The sequence below is a fragment of the Myxine glutinosa genome, chromosome 5 (genome assembly GCF_964187855.1).
Source record: "Myxine glutinosa chromosome 5, kmMyxGlut1.1, whole genome shotgun sequence".
Lineage (NCBI taxonomy): Eukaryota > Metazoa > Chordata > Myxini > Myxiniformes > Myxinidae > Myxine > Myxine glutinosa.
In genome coordinates, this window is record NC_136265.1 from 29,162,936 (window position 1) to 29,181,165 (window position 18,230).

The 18,230-nt window shown below is 28.9% G+C and overlaps 1 protein-coding gene across 2 annotated transcripts in view; it reads left to right on the forward strand.

Annotated features, from left to right (window-relative positions):
• LOC137428667 (tektin-1-like) overlaps positions 1-18,230 on the forward strand; it is a 51,357-nt gene that overhangs the window by 101 nt on the left and 33,026 nt on the right. For both annotated transcript variants that reach the window (XM_068118574.2, XM_078777774.1), the window contains exon 1: positions 1-142. This exon is cut by the window's left edge and continues 101 nt beyond it. In XM_068118574.2, the coding sequence (XP_067974675.2) occupies positions 105-142 (38 nt within the window). In that variant the 5' untranslated portion in view covers positions 1-104. The remainder of the gene's footprint in view (positions 143-18,230) is intronic.

Consider the following 18,230-nt stretch of genomic DNA (forward strand, 5'->3'; position numbering starts at 1 on the left):
GATAATGTTACACAAGGGATCGAAAATACTCGAGTTTGAGGGACGATTTATCGAGCGTTGGTTGTGGTAACTTGCTAGGCAACGGGCGTCCCTGACAGGCCGACATGGGGGAGCGTCGACGGCTCGCAAGGCCCAATAACAGGTGGATGTTTACCTTGTCCCATTTAAAATGTGAATACGTGTAAAGGATGTGAGGGAATAACTGTGTATGCGTGTTTGGATCTGTTTTAAGTTCGTGTCGAGTCAGTTGGAAAAGTGATATATTGCGGGATAATACGACGACTGAAATGTCAATTTACCATTTGAGTTTTGTCATCGAATTTTCAACAAAGCTTTATTATAGTAATATGGAGAAGATAAATTAATAATCTGGTTATTATGGTATAAATATGGAGAAGATAAATTAATAATCTGGTTATTATGGTATAAATATGGAGAAGATAAATTAATAATCTGGTTATTATAGTAATATGGAGAAGATAAATTAATAATCTGGTTATTATGGTATAAATATGGAGAAGATAAATTAATAATCTGGTTATTATGGTATAAATATGGAGAAGTTAAATTAATAATCTGGTTATTATGGTAATATGGAGAACATAAATTAATAATCTGGTTATTATGGTATAAATATGGAGAAGATAAATTAATAATCTGGTTATTATGGTAATATGGAGAAGATAAATTAATAATCTGGTTATTATGGTATAAATATGGAGAAGATAAATTAATAATCTGGTTATTATGGTAATATGGAGAAGATAAATTAATAATCTGGTTATTATGGCAATATGGAGAAGATAAATTAATAATCTGGTTATTATGGTAATATGGAGAAGATAAATTAATAATCTGGTTATTATGGTATAAATATGGAGAAGATAAATTAATAATCTGGTTATTATGGTATAAATATGGAGAAGTTAAATTAATAATCTGGTTATTATGGTAATATGGAGAAGATAAATTAATAATCTGGTTATTATGGTATAAATATGGAGAAGATAAATTAATAATCTGGTTATTATGGTAATATGGAGAAGATAAATTAATAATCTGGTTATTATGGTATAAATATGGAGAAGTTAAATTAATAATCTGGTTATTATGGTATAAATATGGAGAAGATAAATTAATAATCTGGTTATTATGGTAATATGGAGAAGATAAATTAATAATCTGGTTATTATGGTATAAATATGGAGAAGATAAATTAATAATCTGGTTATTATGGTATAAATATGGAGAAGATAAATTAATAATCTGGTTATTATGGTATAAATATGGAGAAGATAAATTAATAATCTGGTTATTATGGTATAAATATGGAGAAGTTAAATTAATAATCTGGTTATTATGGTATAAATATGGAGAAGAGAAATTAATAATCTGGTTATTATGGTATAAATATGGAGAAGAGAAATTAATAATCTGGTTATTATGGTATAAATATGGAGAAGAGAAATTAATAATCTGGTTATTATGGTATAAATATGGAGAAGATAAATTAATAATCTGGTTTTTTGGTATAAATATGGAGAAGATAAATTAATAATCTGATTATTATGGTATAAATATGGAGAAGATAAATTAATAATCTGGTTATTATGGTATAAATATGGAGAAGAGAAATTAATAATCTGGTTATTATGGTATAAATATGGAGAAGATAAATTAATAATCTGGTTATTATGGTATAAATATGGAGAAGATAAATTAATAATCTGGTTATTATGGTATAAATATGGAGAAGATAAATTAATAATCTGGTTATTATGGTATAAATATGGAGAAGATAAATTAATAATCTGGTTATTATGGTATAAATATGGAGAAGATAAATTAATAATCTGGTTATTATGGTATAAATATGGAGAAGATAAATTAATAATCTGGTTATTATGGCATAAATATGGAGAAGATAAATTAATAATCTGGTTATTATGGTATAAATATGGAGAAGATAAATTAATAATCTGGTTATTATGGTATAAATATGGAGAAGATAAATTAATAATCTGGTTATTATGGTATAAATATGGAGAAGATAAATTAATAATCTGGTTATTATGGTATAAATATGGAGAAGATAAATTAATAATCTGGTTATTATGGTATAAATATGGAGAAGATAAATTAATAATCTGGTTATTATGGTATAAATATGGAGAAGATAAATTAATAATCTGGTTATTATGGTATAAATATGGAGAAGATAAATTAATAATCTGGTTATTATGGTATAAATATGGAGAAGATAAATTAATAATCTGGTTATTATGGTATAAATATGGAGAAGATAAATTAATAATCTGGTTATTATGGTATAAATATGGAGAAGATAAATTAATAATCTGGTTATTATGGTATAAATATGGAGAAGATAAATTAATAATCTGGTTATTATGGTATAAATATGGAGAAGATAAATTAATAATCTGGTTATTATGGTATAAATATGGAGAAGATAAATTAATAATCTGGTTATTATGGTATAAATATGGAGAAGATTAATTAATAATCTGGTTATTATGGTATAAATATGGAGAAGATAAATTAATAATCTGGTTATTATGGTATAAATATGGAGAAGATAAATTAATAATCTGGTTATTATGGTATAAATATGGAGAAGATAAATTAATAATCTGGTTATTATGGTATAAATATGGAGAAGATAAATTAATAATCTGGTTATTATGGTATAAATATGGAGAAGATAAATTAATAATCTGGTTATTATGGTATAAATATGGAGAAGATAAATTAATAATCTGGTTATTATGGTATAAATATGGAGAAGATAAATTAATAATCTGGTTATTATGGTATAAATATGGAGAAGATAAATTAATAATCTGGTTATTATGGTATAAATATGGAGAAGATAAATTAATAATCTGGTTATTATGGTATAAATATGGAGAAGATAAATTAATAATCTGGTTATTATGGCATAAATATGGAGAAGATAAATTAATAATCTGGTTATTATGGCATAAATATGGAGAAGATAAATTAATAATCTGGTTATTATGGCATAAATATGGAGAAGATAAATTAATAATCTGGTTATTATGGCATAAATATGGAGAAGATAAATTAATAATCTGGTCATTAGGGTATAAATATGGAGAAGATAAATTAATAATCTCGTCATTATGGTATAAATATGGAGAAGATAAATTAATAATCTGGTCATTATGGTATAAATATGGAGAAGATAAATTAATAATCTGGTCATTATGGTATAAATATGGAGAAGATAAATTAATAATCTGGTTATTATGGTATAAATATGGAGAAGATAAATTAATAATCTGGTTATAATGGTATAAATATGGAGAAGATAAATTAATAATCTGGTTATTATGGTATAAATATGGAGAAGATAAATTAATAATCTGGTTATTATGGTATAAATATGGAGAAGATAAATTAATAATCTGGTTATTATGGTATAAATATGGAGAAGATAAATTAATAATCTGGTTATTATGGTATAAATATGGAGAAGATAAATTAATAATCTGGTTATTATGGTATAAATATGGAGAAGATAAATTAATAATCTGGTCATTATGGTATAAATATGGAGAAGATAAATTAATAATCTGGTTATTATGGTATAAATATGGAGAAGATAAATTAATAATCTGGTTATTATGGTATAAATATGGAGAAGATAAATTAATAATCTGGTTATTATGGTATAAATATGGAGAAGATAAATTAATAATCTGGTTGTTATGGTATAAATATGGAGAAGATAAATTAATAATCTGGTTATTATGGTATAAATATGGAGAAGATAAATTAATAATCTGGTTATTATGGTATAAATATGGAGAAGATAAATTAATAATCTGGTTATTATGGTATAAATATGGAGAAGATAAATTAATAATCTGGTTATTATGGTATAAATATGGAGAAGATAAATTAATAATCTGGTTATTATGGTATAAATATGGAGAAGATAAATTAATAATCTGGTTATTATGGTATAAATATGGAGAAGATAAATTAATAATCTGGTTATTATGGTGTAAATATGGAGAAGATAAATTAATAATCTGGTTATTATGGTATAAATATGGAGAAGATAAATTAATAATCTGGTTATTATGGTATAAATATGGAGAAGATAAATTAATAATCTGGTTATTATGGCATAAATATGGAGAAGATAAATTAATAATCTGGTTATTATGGCATGAATATGGAGAAGATAAATTAATAATCTGGTTATTATGGTATAAATATGGAGAAGATAAATTAATAATCTGGTTATTATGGTATAAATATGGAGAAGATAAATTAATAATCTGGTTATTATGGTATAAATATGGAGAAGATAAATTAATAATCTGGTTATTATGGTGTAAATATGGAGAAGATAAATTAATAATCTGGTTATTATGGTATAAATATGGAGAAGATAAATTAATAATCTGGTTATTATGGTGTAAATATGGAGAAGATAAATTAATAATCTGGTTATTATGGCATAAATATGGAGAAGATAAATTAATAATCTGGTTATTATGGCATGAATATGGAGAAGATAAATTAATAATCTGGTTATTATGGTATAAATATGGAGAAGATAAATTAATAATCTGGTTATTATGGTATAAATATGGAGAAGATAAATTAATAATCTGGTTATTATGGTATAAATATGGAGAAGATAAATTAATAATCTGGTTATTATGGTATAAATATGGAGAAGATAAATTAATAATCTGGTTATTATGGTATAAATATGGAGAAGATAAATTAATAATCTGGTTATTATGGTATAAATATGGAGAAGATAAATTAATAATCTGGTTATTATGGTACATATATGGAGAAGATAAATTAATAATCTGGTTATTATGGTATAAATATGGAGAAGATAAATTAATAATCTGGTTATTATGGTATAAATATGGAGAAGATAAATTAATAATCTGGTTATTATGGTATAAATATGGAGAAGATAAATTAATAATCTGGTTATTATGGTATAAATATGGAGAAGATAAATTAATAATCTGGTTATTATGGTATAAATATGGAGAAGATAAATTAATAATCTGGTTATTATGGTATAAATATGGAGAAGATAAATTAATAATCTGGTTATTATGGTATAAATATGGAGAAGATAAATTAATAATCTGGTTATTATGGTATAAATATGGAGAAGATAAATTAATAATCTGGTTATTATGGTATAAATATGGAGAAGATAAATTAATAATCTGGTTATTATGGTATAAATATGGAGAAGATAAATTAATAATCTGGTTATTATGGCATAAATATGGAGAAGATAAATTAATAATCTGGTTATTATGGTATAAATATGGAGAAGATAAATTAATAATCTGGTTATTATGGTATAAATATGGAGAAGATAAATTAATAATCTGGTTATTATGGTATAAATATGGAGAAGATAAATTAATAATCTGGTTATTATGGTATAAATATGGAGAAGATAAATTAATAATCTGGTTATTATGGTATAAATATGGAGAAGATAAATTAATAATCTGGTTATTATGGTATAAATATGGAGAAGATAAATTAATAATCTGGTTATTATGGTATAAATATGGAGAAGATAAATTAATAATCTGGTTATTATGGTATAAATATGGAGAAGATAAATTAATAATCTGGTTATTATGGTATAAATATGGAGAAGATAAATTAATAATCTGGTTATTATGGTATAAATATGGAGAAGATAAATTAATAATCTGGTTATTATGGTATAAATATGTAGAAGATAAATTAATAATCTGGTTATTATGGTATAAATATGGAGAAGATAAATTAATAATCTGGTTATTATGGTATAAATATGGAGAAGATAAATTAATAATCTGGTCATTATGGTATAAATATGGAGAAGATAAATTAATAATCTGGTTATTATGGTATAAATATGGAGAAGCTAAATTAATAATCTGGTTATTATGGTATAAATATGGAGAAGATAAATTAATAATCTGGTTATTATGGTATAAATATGGAGAAGATAAATTAATAATCTGGTTATTATGGTATAAATATGGAGAAGATAAATTAATAATCTGGTTATTATGGTATAAATATGGAGAAGATAAATTAATAATCTGGTTATTATGGTATAAATATGGAGAAGATAAATTAATAATCTGGTTATTATGGTATAAATATGGAGAAGATAAATTAATAATCTGGTTATTATGGTATAAATATGGAGAAGATAAATTAATAATCTGGTTATTATGGTATAAATATGGAGAAGATAAATTAATAATCTGGTTATTATGGTATAAATATGGAGAAGATAAATTAATAATCTGGTTATTATGGTATAAATATGGAGAAGATAAATTAATAATCTGGTTATTATGGTATAAATATGGAGAAGATAAATTAATAATCTGGTTATTATGGTATAAATATGGAGAAGATAAATTAATAATCTGGTTATTATGGTATAAATATGGAGAAGATAAATTAATAATCTGGTTATTATGGTATAAATATGGAGAAGATAAATTAATAATCTGGTTATTATGGTATAAATATGGAGAAGATAAATTAATAATCTGGTTATTATGGTATAAATATGGAGAAGATAAATTAATAATCTGGTTATTATGGTATAAATATGGAGAAGATAAATTAATAATCTGGTTATTATGGTATAAATATGGAGAAGATAAATTAATAATCTGGTTATTATGGTATAAATATGGAGAAGATAAATTAATAATCTGGTTATTATGGTATAAATATGGAGAAGATAAATTAATAATCTGGTTATTATGGTATAAATATGGAGAAGATAAATTAATAATCTGGTTATTATGGTGTAAATATGGAGAAGATAAATTAATAATCTGGTTATTATGGTATAAATATGGAGAAGATAAATTAATAATCTGGTTATTATGGTATAAATATGGAGAAGATAAATTAATAATCTGGTTATTATGGCATGAATATGGAGAAGATAAATTAATAATCTGGTTATTATGGCATGAATATGGAGAAGATAAATTAATAATCTGGTTATTATGGTATAAATATGGAGAAGATAAATTAATAATCTGATTATTATGGTATAAATATGGAGAAGATAAATTAATAATCTGGTTATTATGGTATAAATATGGAGAAGATAAATTAATAATCTGGTTATTATGGTATAAATATGGAGAAGATAAATTAATAATCTGGTTATTATGGTATAAATATGGAGAAGATAAATTAATAATCTGGTTATTATGGTATAAATATGGAGAAGATAAATTAATAATCTGGTTATTATGGTATAAATATGGAGAAGATAAATTAATAATCTGGTTATTATGGTATAAATATGGAGAAGATAAATTAATAATCTGGTTATTATGGTATAAATATGGAGAAGATAAATTAATAATCTGGTTATTATGGTATAAATATGGAGAAGATAAATTAAGAATCTGGTTATTATGGTATAAATATGGAGAAGATAAATTAATAATCTGGTTATTATGGTATAAATATGGAGAAGATAAATTAATAATCTGGTTATTATGGTATAAATATGGAGAAGATAAATTAATAATCTGGTTATTATGGTATAAATATGGAGAAGATAAATTAATAATCTGGTTATTATGGTATAAACATGGAGAAGATAAATTAATAATCTGGTTATTATGGTATAAATATGGAGAAGATAAATTAATAATCTGGTTATTATGGTATAAATATGGAGAAGATAAATTAATAATCTGGTTATTATGGCATAAATATGGAGAAGATAAATTAATAATCTGGTTATTATGGTATAAATATGGAGAAGATAAATTAATAATCTGGTTATTATGGTATAAATATGGAGAAGATAAATTAATAATCTGGTTATTATGGTATAAATATGGAGAAGATAAATTAATAATCTGGTTATTATGGTATAAATATGGAGAAGATAAATTAATAATCTGGTTATTATGGTATAAATATGGAGAAGATAAATTAATAATCTGGTTATTATGGTATAAATATGGAGAGGATCAATTAATAATCTGGTTATTATGGTATAAATATGGAGAAGATAAATTAATAATCTGGTTATTATGGTATAAATATGGAGAAGATAAAATTAATAATCTGGTTATTATGGTATAAATATGGAGAAGATAAATTAATAATCTGGTTATTATGGTATAAATATGGAGAAGATAAATTAATAATCTGGTTATTATGGTATAAATATGGAGAAGATAAATTAATAATCTGGTTATTATGGTATAAATATGGAGAAGATAAATTAATAATCTGGTTATTATGGTATAAATATGGAGAAGATAAATTAATAATCTGGTTATTATGGTATAAATATGGAGAAGATAAATTAATAATCTGGTTATTATGGTATAAATATGGAGAAGATAAATTAATAATCTGGTTATTATGGTATAAATATGGAGAGAATAAATTAATAATCTGGTTATTATGGTATAAATATGGAGAAGATAAATTAATAATCTGGTTATTATGGTATAAATATGGAGAAGATAAATTAATAATCTGGTTATTATGGTATAAATATGGAGAAGATAAATTAATAATCTGGTTATTATGGTATAAATATGGAGAAGATAAATTAATAATCTGGTTATTATGGTATAAATATGGAGAAGATAAATTAATAATCTGGTTATTATGGTATAAATATGGAGAAGATAAATTAATAATCTGGTTATTATGGTATAAATATGGAGAAGATAAATTAATAATCTGGTTATTATGGTATAAATATGGAGAAGATAAATTAATAATCTGGTTATTATGGTATAAATATGGAGAAGATAAATTAATAATCTGGTTATTATGGTATAAATATGGAGAAGATAAATTAATAATCTGGTTATTATGGTATAAATATGGAGAAGATAAATTAATAATCTGGTTATTATGGTATAAATATGGAGAAGATAAATTAATAATCTGGTTATTATGGTATAAATATGGAGAAGATAAATTAATAATCTGGTTATTATGGTATAAATATGGAGAAGATAAATTAATAATCTGGTTATTATGGTATAAATATGGAGAAGATAAATTAATAATCTGGTTATTATGGTATAAATATGGAGAAGATAAATTAATAATCTGGTTATTATGGTATAAATATGGAGAAGATAAATTAATAATCTGGTTATTATGGTATAAATATGGAGAAGATAAATTAATAATCTGGTTATTATGGTATAAATATGGAGAAGATAAATTAATAATCTGGTTATTATGGTATAAATATGGAGAAGTTAAATTAATAATCTGGTTATTATGGTATAAATATGGAGAAGATAAATTAATAATCTGGTTATTATGGTATAAATATGGAGAAGATAAATTAATAATCTGGTTATTATGGTATAAATATGGAGAAGATAAATTAATAATCTGGTTATTATGGTATAAATATGGAGAAGATAAATTAATAATCTGGTTATTATGGTATAAATATGGAGAAGATAAATTAATAATCTGGTTATTATGGTATAAATATGGAGAAGTTAAATTAATAATCTGGTTATTATGGTATAAATACGGAGAAGATAAATTAATAATCTGGTTATTATGGTATAAATATGGAGAAGATAAATTAATAATCTGGTTATTATGGTATAAATATGGAGAAGATAAATTAATAATCTGGTTATTATGGTATAAATATGGAGAAGATAAATTAATAATCTGGTTATTATGGTATAAATATGGAGAAGATAAATTAATAATCTGGTTATTATAGTATAAATATGGAGAAGATAAATTAATAATCTGGTTATTATGGTATAAATATGGAGAAGATAAATTAATAATCTGGTTATTATGGTATAAATATGGAGAAGATAAATTAATAATCTGGTTATTATGGTATAAATATGGAGAAGATAAATTAATAATCTGGTCATTATGGTATAAATATGGAGAAGATAAATTAATAATCTGGTTATTATGGTATAAATATGGAGGAGATAAATTAATAATCTGGTTATTATGGTATAAATATGGAGAAGATAAATTAATAATCTGGTTATTATGGTATAAATATGGAGAAGATAAATTAATAATCTGGTTATTATGGTATAAATATGGAGAAGATAAATTAATAATCTGGTTATTATGGTATAAATATGGAGAAGATAAATTAATAATCTGGTTATTATGGTATAAATATGGAGAAGATAAATTAATAATCTGGTTATTATGGTATAAATATGGAGAAGATAAATTAATAATCTGGTTATTATGGTATAAATATGGAGAAGATAAATTAATAATCTGGTTATTATGGTATAAATATGGAGAAGATAAATTAATAATCTGGTTATTATGGTATAAATATGGAGAAGATAAATTAATAATCTGGTTATTATGGTATAAATATGGAGAAGATAAATTAATAATCTGGTTATTATGGTATAAATATGGAGAAGATAAATTAATAATCTGGTTATTATGGTATAAATATGGAGAAGATAAATTAATAATCTGGTTATTATGGTATAAATATGGAGAAGATAAATTAATAATCTGGTTATTATGGTATAAATATGGAGAAGATAAATTAATAATCTGGTTATTATGGTATAAATATGGAGAAGATAAATTAATAATCTGGTTATTATGGTATAAATATGGAGAAGATAAATTAATAATCTGGTTATTATGGTATAAATATGGAGAATATAAATTAATAATCTGGTTATTATGGTATAAATATGGAGAAGATAAATTAATAATCTGGTTATTATGGTATAAATATGGAGAAGATAAATTAATAATCTGGTTATTATGGTATAAATATGGAGAAGATAAATTAATAATCTGGTTATTATGGTATAAATATGGAGAAGATAAATTAATAATCTGGTTATTATGGTATAAATATGGAGAAGATAAATTAATAATCTGGTTATTATGGTATAAATATGGAGAAGATAAATTAATAATCTGGTTATTATGGTATAAATATGGAGAAGATAAATTAATAATCTGGTTATTATGGTACAAATATGGAGAAGATAAATTAATAATCTGGTTATTATGGTATAAATATGGAGAAGATAAATTAATTATCTGGTTATTATGGTATAAATATGGAGAAGATAAATTAATTATCTGGTTATTATGGTATAAATATGGAGAAGATAAATTAATAATCTGGTTATTATGGTATAAATATGGAGAAGATAAATTAATAATCTGGTTATTATGGTATAAATATGGAGAAGATAAATTAATAATCTGGTTATTATGGCATAAATATGGAGAAGATAAATTAATAATCTGGTTATTATGGTATAAATATGGAGAAGATAAATTAATAATCTGGTTATTATGGTATAAATATGGAGAAGATAAATTAATAATCTGGTTATTATGGTATAAATATGGAGAAGACAAATTAATAATCTGGTTATTATGGTATAAATATGGAGAAGATAAATTAATAATCTGGTTATTATGGTATAAATATGGAGAAGATAAATTAATAATCTGGTTATTATGGTATAAATATGGAGAAGACAAATTAATCATCTGGTTATTATGGTGTTCGGTATGGTGTTCGGTATGGTATGGTTTGGTATGGTAGGTTCGGTATGGTATGGTATGGTATAGTATTATGGTGTTCTAGTTATTATGTTCGCTCCATCTTTCTTGATCCCTCTTGATCTCTCTCGGTCTCTTTGATCTTGCTCGATCTTTCTCGATCCTTCTCGATCTTTCTCAATCTTGCTCGATCTCTCTTGGTCCCTTTGATGTTTCTCGACCTTCCTCGACCTTCCTCGATCTGTCTCGATCTCTCTCGATCTCTCTCGATCTCTCTCGATCTCTCTCGATCTCTCTCGATCCTCCTCGATCCTTCTTGGTCCTTCTCGATCTCTCTCGGTCTCTTTGATCTTCCTCGATCTCCCTTGATCTTTCTCGATTCTTCTTGATCTTTCTCGATTCTTCTCGATCTTTCTCGATCCTTCTCAATCTCTCTCGGTCTCTCTGATCTTTCTCGATGTTCCTCGATCTCTCCTGATCTTTCTCGATCTGTTTAGATCCTTCTCGATCCTTCTCGATCTTTCTCGACCTCTCTCGGTCTCTTGGTCTTCCTCGATCTCTCTTAATCTTTCTTGATCCTTCTCGATCTTTCTCGATCCTTCTCGATCTGCCTCGATCCTTCTCGATCTTTCTCGATCTCTCTCGGTCTCTTTGATCCTTCTCAATCTTTCTCGATCCTTCTCGGTCTCTCTCGGTCTCTCTCGGTCTTCCCCGACCCTTCTCAATCCTTCTCGACCCTTCCCGATCCTTCCCAATCTTTCTTGATACTTCTCGATCTCTCTCGGTCTCTTTATCCCTCTCGATCTCTCTCGATCTCTCTCGATCCTTCTCGATCCTTCTCGATCTCGCTCGATCTCTTTTGATGTTTCTCGATCTCTCTCGGTCTCTTTGATCCCTCTCGATCCCTCTCGATCCTTCTCGATTCTCTCTCGATCCTTCTCGATCTCTCTCGATCTTTCTCGATCTTTCTCAGTCTGGCTCGAGCTCTCTCGATTTCTCTTTATCTCTCTCGATCTTTCTCGGTCTTCTTGATCTTTCTCGATCTCTTTTCAATCTTGCTCATCCCCTCTCGACCCCTCTCGATCCTTATCGATCCTTCTAGATCCTTCTCGATTTATCTCGGTCTCCTTTGATCTTTCTCGATTCTCTCTCGATCCTTCTCGATCCTTCCCGATCTTTCTCAATCTGTCTCGATCTGTCTCGATCTCTCTTGATCGGGATGGCCTATTGCCCCATTGCTAATACTTGTTCTCTCGTGGCTCGCCGAGAGACACTCTCGGTTTGCCGGCGAGAGACTTTACCCCACCCCCCTTCTTTCCCTGGTACAAGTCAACCAAGGCGACAAAGGCCGTTCGCTGGACTACCAACCTGACGGCACACATGGGCCGTAACGGGAAGCCGTACGACGGGCCGTTTAGTTTTTTCGGCCGGCTCAGCAAGCGGTGCAAAAGCAGTTCGGACTATCCCACCCTTCCACCCCACATGATTATTCCCGCACTCACTCCCCACGGTTATGTAACGCTACACCTTCTTCCTTCCTCCGTTAGGGCATCGGACAATGTTGGGTGTTTGCCTCGTTTTAGGGCACGCGTCTCTCGTCCGAGTAATGAGGGGCAGAGTGAATTCCTGAGGCACACCCAGGGTATGTGTCCCCCCCCTCTTTTTTCCAGGTTCGGTTTCAAATCGGTCTCATGTAATTTTAGATTCCGCGCTCGGTGCCCGGCGCTTACCGGTACTAACCCCGATTAAAATAAATTTATTAAAATATTTAATGAATTAAAATTAATAATTAATAATAATTAATTAATAAAAAAACAATAAGTTATGGCATAAATATGGAGAAGGTAAATTAATAATCTGGTTATTATGGTATAAATATGGAGAAGATAAATTAATAATCTGGTTATTATGGTATAAATATGGAGAAGATAAATTAATAATCTGGTTATTATGGTATAAATATGGAGAAGATAAATTAATAATCTGGTTATTAATGTGGTATAAATATGGAGAAGATAAATTAATAATCTGGTTATTATGGTATAAATATGGAGAAGACAAATTAATAATCTGGTTATTATGGTATAAATATGGAGAAGATAAATTAATAATCTGGTTATTATGGTATAAATATGGAGAAGATAAATTAATAATCTGGTTATTATGGTATAAATATGGAGAAGACAAATTAATAATCTGGTTATTATGGTATAAATATGGAGGAGATAAATTAGTAATCTGGTTATTATGGTATAAATATGGAGAAGATAAATTAATAATCTGGTTATTATGGTATAAATATGGAGAAGATAAATTAATAATCTGGTTATTATGGTATAAATATGGAGAAGACAAATTAATAATCTGGTTATTATGGTATAAATATGGTGAATATAAATTAATAATCTGGTTATTATGGTATAAATATGGAGAAGATAAATTAATAATCTCGTTATTATGGTATAAATATGGAGAAGATAAATTAATAATCTGGTTATTATGGTATAAATATGGAGAACACAAATTAAAAATCTGGTTATTATGGTATAAATATGGAGAAGATAAATTAATAATCTCGTTATTATGGTGTAAATATGGAGAAGATAAATTAATAATCTGGTTATTATGGTATAAATCTGGAGAAGATAAATTAATAATCTGGTTATTATGGTATAAATATGGAGAAGATAAATTAATAATCTGGTTATTATGGTATAAATATGGAGGAGATAAATTAATAATCTCGTTATTATGGTATAAATATGGAGAAGACAAATTAATAATCTGGTCAAAAGGTCATAGTTCAGCATCACATAAAATCGTCAATTTTCATCCAATTGACCTGAAATTATAAGAATTTGCATATTGGGTCACTGAGTTTGTTTACCAATCAAAAGCTTCAAGCCCATTGTTTTTTTTTTAGATCAAAAGGGCAAAGGTCAAGGTTGCGTAAAATCACCACTTTTTACACGATAGACCAGAAATTTAAAGAATTTGCATTTGGGGTTACTGAATTGATTCGCAAATAAAAAGGTAGGAGTCGATTGTTTTATCTCACCTGGAACGAAGTTTAGGGGAGCTCATGTGATGGCGGGTTGTCCATCCGTCCCTCCATAAACATTTGAAACTTCTCCGAAACCGCTGAAGGAATTATGACCAAATTTGACACGAATTATATTTGTTGTGTTGTGACTAAAGTTTGTTCACGGCATTAAAAAATCGGGGTTTAAGGGGATTTACCGGGGGTCAAAGTGGGTCCAGGTTTGACCAACCAAAATAGGTATTTGCTTTCTTCTCTGAAACTACACACACGATTTCGATGAAACTTCATCACAACCTTCACCACCAGTGATGTACCAACTTTTGTTCACGGCATTAAAAAAAATCTGCTCCTTTGGGTATCTACCAGGGGAGGAGGGGTTGCCCCCCAAAATAGGGATTTGCTTTTTTCTCAGAACCTACTCACACAATTTTGATGAAACTTCACCACAACCTTCATCATCCGTGATGTACCAAAGTTTGTTCAAGGCATTGGAAAAATTGGGGTCTGAGGAGGCACACGGAGTGGGAGGGGGGTTGGGGGGATTGCCCCCCCAAAATAGGTATTTTTTTGTTTGTTTGTTTAAAGTTTTATGATTATGTTAGTATGATTCTACCTGCTGCCCTGTCTTCTAGTAACCATTGAAATTGGTTTAAAATACCTTTAGTCAGTGCAGTATACTGTTTATTCTACCAGGTGAGCGCCAGGGGTATTGCCCCTATGTTTTTTGGATCAAAAGGTCAAGGTTGTATAAAATCGTCAATTTTCATCCAATTGACCTGAAATTTGAAGAATTTTCAAATTTGGTCACATAATTGGTTCACCAATCAAAAGGTAGGAGTCGATTTATATATATTTTTAGCCGCGTCGCAGACGCTGGTCATTGAGTGCACTCTGCTGTTGTTGTTGTTCTTCTTGTTCTTCTTCTTCTTCTTGTTCTTGCAGAGAAGACAAAACCTCAAAGCTCCACCCATTCTGGGAACCATAGCTCCACCCATTCTGGGAGAGGCTTCATATAAACAAATATCCACCATTTTATTAACTCGCATAGCTTTGAGGCCTGTTTTGTAGGCCCGTGGTGTCTTCCTCGCTCACACAGTTTTATTTCAAATCAAATTCGATATATCATTTCATTTTTCACAGTCGCTAACATAGTTTTAGACTCGGTTGAAAAAAAACGGGAAGAAAATCCGATGAAAGTTGCCCTTTATAGAACGAAATGAATTCTCAAAGGCCTGTAACTTCAAGTCCATCGAGATATATTTTTTTTAAATCGCGGCATGGTCAGTCATACACCGCCCGAAATAACAGACGGGAAAATGCCGAGATATATATATTTTGTTTAAATCGCGGCATGGTCAGTCATACACCGCCCGAAATAACAGACGGGAAAATGCCGAGATATATTAAAAATTCGTCCATTTGATGACAATCGTCATGATGAAATATTTAATTTATACGTCGTCACAATAATGTGGAGAGAGGAGCATAGCTTCGTTCACGTGTCGCCACATACGGGAAATTGCCGAGATATATATTTTTTAAATCGCGGCATGGTCAGTCATACACCGCCTGAAATAACAGACGGGAAAATGCCGAGATATATTAAAAATTCGTCCATTTGATGACAATCGTCACGATGAAATATTTAATTTATACGTCGTCACAATAATGTGGAGAGAGGAGCATAGCTTCGTTCACGTGTCGCCACACACGGGAAATTGCCGAGATATTTTTTTTTTAAATCGCGGCATGGTCAGTCATACACCGCCTGAAATAACAGACGGGAAAATGCCGAGATATATTAAAAATTTGTCGCCATACACGGGAAATTGCCGAGATATATTTTCACTTTGCACAAAAATAACATCAAGTAATCGAATCAATAGGAATGTCCTGTGCCTATAACATCGACGTTATAGGCACAGCTGCATCTAGGCATTGTGTAACATCGACGCGGCTTTTGTTTTAATTAAAACTTTTTGTACTTGTTTTAGATCTAAAGCTCAAAGATCAAGGCTGCATAAATCACCAATTTTCATTTTGTATTTTTTTAAACTGTGTTCGTTATGTTGGACTTACGGAAGAAGAAGAAGACGTTTGAATACAAACGCATGCGGACAGGGTTTGCATTTTCAGATGCTTTCTAGTTAGACCGTCCTGTGCACAGCAGGAGACGGGGTTTTGTCATCACTTGTGTGTGTGTGTGTGTGTGTGTGTGTGTGTGTGTGTGTGTGTGTGTGTGTGTGTGTGTGTGTGTGTGTCTGTTTCTGTGTCTGTTTTTGTGTCTGTCCTGGCCATAACTTTTTTTTTACCATTTGAGCTATTGTCATCAAATTTTCACAAAAGCGTTATCTATCTATAATTCCATTAATCTCTGTGTGTATGTGTGTTTGTATGTGTGTATGTGTGTATGTGTGTATGTGTGTATGTGTGTATGTTTGTCTGTGACCGCTGTTTCTCGACAACTACCGGTCCGATATACTTTAAACTTGCCAGGTATATTGCTGGGGACCCGAGGATGTGCCTTTTCAAGGTTTCATATTAATCGGACAAGTAGTTACCGAGCTATGGCGATTTCTTTACCAAACACTGCAAGCCGTTCGCTTTGGACCAAACCATTGCATGTAAATAGAGGGGGGGGTTCTGTGGTCGTTGCGAATGGACCAAACCATTCATGTAAATAGAGGGGGGGGGGGGGTTCTGTGGTCGTTACTGCCACGTGGTTTCAAAGTTTTTTTTTGTTGTTGTTGTTTGCACGCATGTTTTTTTGCACCCACGTACGGGCACGCCCTAGGATGTTTACACACACACACCCCTACACAAATTTTTTTTTTTTTTTTTTTTTGGCAAGGAACGGGCACCCACGTACGGGCACGTCCTAGCTTATATATAGTACGGGCATGCCCTAGTCTATCTATAATTCCAGTAATCTCTGTGTGTCTGTGTGTCTGTGTGTTTGTGTGTTTGTGTGTTTGTGTGTTTGTCTGTGACCGCTGTTTCTCGACAACCACGGGTCCGATATACTTGAAACTTGCCAGGTATATTGCTGGGGACCCGAGGATGTGCCTTTTCAAGGTTTCATATTAATCGGACAAGTAGTTACCGAGCTATGGCGATTTCTTTACCAAACTCCGCAAGCCGTTCGCTTTGGACCAAACCATTTCATGTAAATAGAGGGGGGAGATTGTCACCGTACTCGCAAGCCGTTCGCTTTGGACCAAACCATTTCATGTAAATAGAGGGGGGGGATTGTCACCGTACTCGCAAGTCGTTCGCTTTGGCTTTGCGAATGGACCAAACCATTTCATGTAAATAGAGGGGGGGGGGGGGGATATAATTTTAGATATATATATAGTACGGGCATGCCCTAGTTATGATAATACGGAGAAGGCAAATTAATAAATTTTGTCAAAAGGTCAAAGGTCAACGTCACATAAAATCATCAATTTTCATCCAATGACCTGAAATTTTTTGATTGGAATGCTGAGCACATCAAATTTACACTTCACTAGCAGCATGCCATTGGAGGTCGATGTCTCTAAGGGTCCACAAGGGTCTAGAAAATTCCCTCTCTGCT